Genomic DNA, 7,500 nt, shown 5'->3' with positions numbered 1-7,500 from the left:
AAAACTTTAGAATATATAGAAATGATATGTGTGACCTTTTTATCTATACATAAATTTGGTAGAGAAAAATATCCAGATATATATGGTTTTTTTTTGATACTTGTAATATTATATATATTAAAATATGTATTAAAAAATATTTTATATAGAGTATATTATAATAAATATGGTATGAGTAAAAAATATTTTTTGAAGAATCAATCAAGTGAAAATATGTATATGGAGAATTTATTAAAGAGGATTTTATATAATGTAGAAAAGAAAAAAGTGTTATCAAATTATGAAAATATATTACAGGATATATTAGAAAATACAGATAATTTATTAGTAAATAGTAATATAATAAATAAAGAAAATAAAAATATTTATACTGATATGATATCTAATATTAATAATATAGGAGTCTTTACATATATATCTACCCAAGCATTAAAAAAAATAAATCACAAATCAGATCTTATAATAAATGAATTAACAACTAGTGGTTTTATTGATGAAGATACAAGTAATAAAATGGATAAACTTAAAAACTTCTCATCTATAAATGAATATCCATATATAGATATAAAGAAATATAAAGAAAATCTCATCAATGAATATGATGAGCAGTTCTTATTAAATGATAAAATAAGATACAGTGGTTTTCAAAGTACAGAAAATGATAAAAGCCCTGCAAATAATAAATATAACATGGATAGTTATAATATAGATAGTTATAATATGGATAGTTATAACATGGATAATAGTAATGTCGATAATAATATTAATATAAATAATCAGATGGATGAAAATATAAATATGAATAACAATTATTTATCTGATAAATATATGGATGATTCTCCATATGATGAAAATAATATGCCCGAACATTTACAGCATCCAAATAAAGAAGATTATGTATCTACAAAGAATACATTGAAGGATAGAAAGTTACACTCTTTTTATAATAACATGGATATAAATAAAAAAGATGATAATTATATAAACAAAATGATGATGGATTCAGACTTACAAAATTATAACGGTAGAAAAAATATGTATTTAAATCCATCCTTTAAAGAGGATCTCAAAAATAATGATTATGCTAATAATACAAGTGATATTGTAGAAGGTAAAGAAATACAACAAGTTGATAAATATAAAACAAGTGATATGAATGAAGAAAAAAAACTTGAACCAATATATAATCATAACAATAAAACGATATTAAATAATTTAAATCCATTTTCTCCTATAAATGATTATAATAATAAAAAGAATTCTTTAAATGAAGAACAAAATAATACAAACGATTCTGACGTTATAACAAATATAGCAAATTCTTATATAAATAAACCATCTACTAATATAAATAGATATACACATCCTTCTATTTATAATGCGAATAATAAGGTATCAAATCCATTATTAAATATACAAGGAAATGTATCAAAAAACTTAGGACAGCGTAAAAACACAGAAACGTTGATGAATAATAAAATGGAAGAAAATTATTTGATAGACAAAGTTACTAACAATGATATGGAAGAACATATGGAGAATAAGTTGGTAAGAGATGTGTACATATAAAATATATATATATATATATATATATATATATACATATATATGTATATTATTTATTTTGTAGGATGAAGAAAAGTTGAAGATGAATAATGTATTTGAAGGTGGAAAGGAATATATAAAAACGAATGAAGATCTAAATAATATAAATAAAGCAGGTGATCATTTTTTTGCATAAACAAGATAATAATCAAAAGATATATGAGCACATTATATATATATATATATATGTATGTATTTTTATTTATATGTGTGTGTTTTAATTTTTGTAGGATCTTTTTCATATACGCAATCCCCTTATCAAGGTGTAGAAAACGCCAATAATAAAAACCAAAAGTATCTGACCCAGCGGAAGTAATAAAATAAATAAATAAAAATATATATTTATATATATATATATATATATATATATATACATATAATTATTTTTATTTTTATTTTTATTTTTTTAGGGAACGACAACAAATTGTTGCTACGAAATCTCCATTTAATTAAAAAAAAAAAAAAAAAAAAAAAAAAAGGAATTGAGTATACATCGATCCTCAATCCAATAATACAAAATTTTTTTTTTTTTTTTTTGTTAACACATAAATGTATATATATATATATATATATATATATTTATATATATGCAATAGATTTATTTATGTTTTTTTTTTTTTTTTTTTTTTATTTGTTTATTTTATGAAACCTTTTTAAATATTTTAATTTTTTTTTTTTAGAAACTATATATAAAGAAAAAAAAAAAAAAAAAAAAAAATATACCTCTTGTTATTTTATATGTAATACAATATTGTAATTTTGTTTATGTAAAAAATAATAATGTATTATTTTTTTTTATTTCTTTTATTTATTTTTTTTTGTTTGAAAAAAGGGTATAAATAAAAAAAAATATATATATATATGTATATATTTTTTTTATTTCATATTATAATTTTTTTTTATTATTTTTAAATTATGAAAAAAACTTTTTTTTTTTTTTTTTTTTTTAAATATTTGATATAATATCATTAAAATATAAAAAATATATACATTCAAAAATGTGTACATATATATATATTTAATATATATATGATTGAACATTTTTCAAAATTTTTTTTAAAATCCCTTCCTTTTTATTTCCTTTTTTTTTTTTTTTTTTTGTATTATTAAAAAATGATGAACTGAAATATAATTTTTAAAATTTTTAAAGAAGAAAAAAAAAATGTTCTCTAGAATTAAGCATTGTAGATACTTAAAAATACAACGAGTAAACAGTAATGGTTATGATCATTTGAAGAAGATTTATTTTATACATATGTCATATAAAAATATAACAAATGAGAACAAAGAACAGATAAAACATTATGAAGAATATCAAGAGGATTGTAATATTTTAAAGAGATTGAGAAAAAATGATTTTAAGCATATTCTTAATGATGACGATAAAAAAGATATAAACAAATTAAAAAGGGTGTGTATAAGGAAAAAAAAATGTATAAGGCGCACATATTTATAAATATATATATATATACATATATATATATATGTATGTATTTTTTTTTTTTTTTTTTTTTTGTTTATAGAAATTGTTGAAACTCCTCAAGGATTATCACCCCGATATGTACATTAAAGATAAGAATGTAGAACGGAAAAAAAAAAAAGAAGAAATATTTATAGAAATATACAACAAATATAAAAATATAGATAAGGATTTTCAACACATGGGATTCTCAGATATAATTGATGAGTCTATATATGAAGACGAGGACGAAAGGAGTAAAAAAAAAAATATATATATATATATATATATATATATATATATATATGATCATTTAATTTTTTTTATTTTTTTTATTTTTTTTTTTTTATTTTTTTTTTTTATTTTTTTTTTTTTTATTTTTTTTCTTTATTTCAGATGAACGAATTGAAAAATACAAAAGATATTCAGAAGGAAAACGAAAGGATATAAAAACTAAGCATGTAGAAATGTATATTGTCATATCAATTTTATTAACGTTTGGATTGGTTTTTTCCATATGCGTGTATTTGCCTTTTAATGGATCGAGTTATGATCTAGAACAGTAGGAAAAAAAAAAAAAAAAAAAAAAAAGAAAATACATACATATATATATATATATATATATATATATTTATATGTTCATATTTCTTTGTGAGTATTATATTTTACTACATAATTGACATATATTTATTTCTAGTATTTATGAAAATATCGAGGAAAGAAAAGATGATAATGTGGTAACTTGTTTTTATAATCCTATAATGAGAAGATATGAATATTTACCAAAAAATAAAAATTATATTCCCCCTAACCCTAGGCAGTTATATAACGTAAGAGAGTAAATAAAAATATACATATGTTTGTATATATATATATATATATAAATTAAACAAGTATGAATATATTTTTTTCTATAAAATGTGTGCAATGTTTTTATTTTATATATTTTATATTTTTTATTTTTATCATTTTAAAGTTCTACAAGAATAATTTCCCTGAGCTGCCCATAGATAAGGACATTTTAAAGTTGAAGCATTTTGAAATGATTAAGGTAAAAAAAATGATCATCTCCAAAATAAAATACTTAACATATATATATATATTGAAACGTTTTATTATCAACATATTTATTATTATAATATCATTTATATTAAATTAATTTAATTTAATTTTTTTTTCTTTGGTTTTTTTTTTTTTTCTTATTTCCTGTTTATAGTTACCAAAAAATCGAGCAAAAAAATGCAGACTTTTTTACGACGTGAAAACAAACGAACTTATTTTTTTAAAAAAAAAAAAAAAAGATTTTGCGGCAATTTCATAAAACATGTATAAAAAAAAAAAAAAAAAATAAAAATAAAAATAAAAATAAATAAAAAAAATATATATATATAGATAATATTAGAGGTATATAATAATAAGACAAATAAAATTTATGTAATAAAAATCAAAATGGATATAAATATAATATATATATATATGTATATATCATATAAATAACATATTTAGTAATATCATTTTATATGTTACAAAAAATATATATATATATATTTTTTTTTTTTTTTTTTTTTTTTTCATGCAACTTAGAAAATATTTAGTTTTAAAAGTATCATCTTTTTTTTTTTTTTTTTTATTTGTAAATTTATTCATTTGCTGGTTCTTCATTTGCTTGTTCTTCATTTGCAGGTTCTTCATTTGCTGGTTCTTCATTTGCTTGTTCTTCATTTGCTTGTTCTTCATTTGCAGGTTCTTCATTTGCTTGTTCTTCATTTGCTTGTTCTTCATTTGCAGGTTCTTCATTTACAGGTTCTTCATTTGCAGGTTCTTCATTTGCAGGTTCTTCTTTTGCTGGTTCTTCATTTGCAGGTTCTTCATTTGCTGGTTCTTCATTTGCTTGTTCTTCTTTTACTGGTTCTTCTTGTTGTGGTTGTTCTTCAGCAGCATTCTTTGTTTCTTCAACTTGTTCTGTTTTAGCTTTTTTATTTTGTCTTACATCATCATTAACATTGTTTACATTTTCAACAGCTTGAGTTTCTTCTACATTATTCTTTTCATTTTCTTCAGTTACAAGATCTGGAATTTTTGCTTGATGTTTTTCTCCTACATTTATTTTACCGTCGACTTTTGACATATATTTTCTTTTTGCCATTTTTCTAATTTTTTAAAATGTTCTAATAAGTATATATATTAAAATTATATCTATATATATATATCAATATATATATATATATATATATTTAAATTTATATTATAGAATATTATATTAACAGAATTGTAATTATATATCTAAAAAGGATTGTAACAAATGTAATATATAAATATATTTTTATTACTTTTATTTATATTTACTTAGATAATATATATATATATATATATATATTTAATTATAACCTTAATATATTATTATTATATTACAGGTGATATATATATTATATATATTATATATATATGGTTGTATATATATTAATATTATATATTTTATATATATATATATATTTTATATTATATTATTTCTTTTTATTATTATATATATAATAAGAAAAGCCTAAAAAAAATAAAAAATTGATATAAATTTAATAAAATATAATTTTTATATTTTATATTTTTTTTTAAAATTATAAAAAAATAAAAAAAAAAAATTAAAAAAGAAAAAAATTATATTTTTATTTTAAAATTAAAAACTACTAAAACCCTAAAAAAAAATTTTTTTTTTTTTTTTTAAAAAATAATATTTTATATATTTATTTTTTTATAAATTTTGTTTTTTTTAAAAAAATATATTTTTTTTAAAAGATATTATAATATTATAATTTTATATATTTCTTTTTATTTTTTAAAAATTAAAAAAAAAATAAAAAAATAATATTTTATGTTTTATATATAATGACATATGGATTTATATATTTTTTTAAAAATACATGTATAGAAAAAAAAATAATAAAAATATAATATATACTTATACTACTATATAAAAAATATAGATAAAAAAAAAAAAATATAAATATAAATATATTTATATATAATTATATAAAAAAATACAAGAACAAACCTAAAAACAACTAAAAACCAGAAAAAAAATTAAAAAAAAAACAACATCCACAAAAAACAAGAAAAAAAAGCGACCAATGGTTTAAAAAAAAGAAACAACTACTAACGGTTCAAAATAAAAAAAAATAATATATAATAATTTTATATATATGGCATACATATATCATAAAAAATATATGAACATATATAAATATATATATATTCAATATACGTATAAATTTTATATATTTTTAAAAATTATATTTTTATTATATTTAATGCGATCAATAGATCGACAAATATTATCAAAATTATTTATTTATATATAATATATATTATATAAATATATATTTTTTTATATATTATGCATACAAAAAAAAAAGAAAAAAAAAAAAGAAAGAGATATATGATTTTATTTTATTTTTTATATTATTATAAATACATATATAAAAATATATTATATATATATATATTTTTTTATAAATATTTCGGCATGATATTATTTTTTTTTGGTTGAACAAAAATAATATTACGTTTTTTTAAATATTAAATAAATATATATATTATTGTAAATAATTAAACAAATTATTAATTCTATAATATTAATATAATTTTATATTATATATCAAAAAAAAAAATACTTTTATATAAAGCCAAAGAAAAAAAATTATTTTAATGTTGTATTCTTAAATTTATTAGAAGAAATATTTTATTAAGATATAATTATTATATATACTTACATATATATATATAAATATTATTATATATATATAATTATATACAAAAAAATTATAAATATATAAAATAATAAAAAAAAGGAATATAAATATAAAATATATTTATTATAGTTTTATTATAAAAAATAGTAGAAAAAAAAAAAAAAAAAAACCTTTTATTTTTTTTCACAGTTTTTTTTTTCTTTTGATGCGGTTTTTATATAAATTTCTGTTTTTTATCTCTTATGCATTATAATTATAAAAACAGGAATAATAAAATGAAGAAATAATTATATTATTATAGATATTATGATAAAATATAAAATATAAAATATTTCTTTATATACCCATTTTCATCTTAATATATAAACATAAATATAATTTACCTTGTAAAGAATAAATAAATAAATAAAAAAAAAAAAAAAAAAAAAAAAATTAGGAAAAAATTCAATACATCATTAAATGTACATATATATTATATATATATGTATAATATTTATTAAGAAAAAAAAAAAAAAAAAAAAAAAAAATTTTTTTTTTCATTTTGCTTTATATCGATAATATTTTAACGTTTTAAAGGTTCTTGTAATAAAAAATAGATATTCCTTAAAAGGATGATGAGGAGTTCTTTTTTTTTTTTTTTTTTTTTTTTTTTTTGTAATAAAGGGTTTATATAAAAGGAAAGGTTGGTCAATT

General features: G+C 16.6%; 3 protein-coding genes across 3 annotated transcripts in view; 2 read left to right on the top strand and 1 right to left on the bottom strand.

The window, feature by feature from the left end:
- The window catches only part of PADL01_0106200 (secreted ookinete protein, putative), a gene marked incomplete at both ends in the record, with an annotated part of 3,321 nt that extends 1,263 nt beyond the window's left edge, over positions 1 to 2,058 (top strand). Inside the window, 4 exons of the mRNA XM_028685203.1 lie at positions 1 to 1,548; positions 1,631 to 1,721; positions 1,836 to 1,917; positions 2,016 to 2,058. The exon at positions 1 to 1,548 is cut by the window's left edge and continues 1,263 nt beyond it. Coding sequence (XP_028536185.1) covers positions 1 to 1,548; positions 1,631 to 1,721; positions 1,836 to 1,917; positions 2,016 to 2,058 — 1,764 coding nt within the window. The remainder of the gene's footprint in view (positions 1,549 to 1,630; positions 1,722 to 1,835; positions 1,918 to 2,015) is intronic.
- Positions 2,059 to 2,767: 709 nt separating this feature from the next.
- PADL01_0106100 (conserved Plasmodium protein, unknown function) lies at positions 2,768 to 4,385 on the top strand (the record flags this gene model as incomplete). Its single annotated transcript, XM_028685191.1, has 6 exons — positions 2,768 to 3,016; positions 3,129 to 3,321; positions 3,461 to 3,626; positions 3,762 to 3,894; positions 4,041 to 4,115; positions 4,281 to 4,385. 6 exons carry the CDS (start codon positions 2,768 to 2,770, stop codon positions 4,383 to 4,385), a joined length of 921 nt encoding a protein of 306 aa, XP_028536184.1.
- A 318-nt stretch (positions 4,386 to 4,703) lies between these two features.
- On the bottom strand, positions 4,704 to 5,210 carry PADL01_0106000 (conserved Plasmodium protein, unknown function; the record flags this gene model as incomplete). Its single annotated transcript, XM_028685180.1, has 1 exon — positions 4,704 to 5,210. One exon carries the CDS (start codon positions 5,208 to 5,210, stop codon positions 4,704 to 4,706), a length of 507 nt encoding a protein of 168 aa, XP_028536183.1.
- Between the last annotated feature and the right edge of the window lie 2,290 nt (positions 5,211 to 7,500).

This window comes from Plasmodium sp. gorilla clade G2 (assembly GCF_900097015.1).
Source record: "Plasmodium sp. gorilla clade G2 genome assembly, chromosome: 1".
Taxonomy (NCBI): domain Eukaryota; phylum Apicomplexa; class Aconoidasida; order Haemosporida; family Plasmodiidae; genus Plasmodium; species Plasmodium adleri (nom. inval.).
Note: the sequence above shows the minus strand (reverse complement) of the source record. Positions and strands in the feature narration are given on the sequence as shown.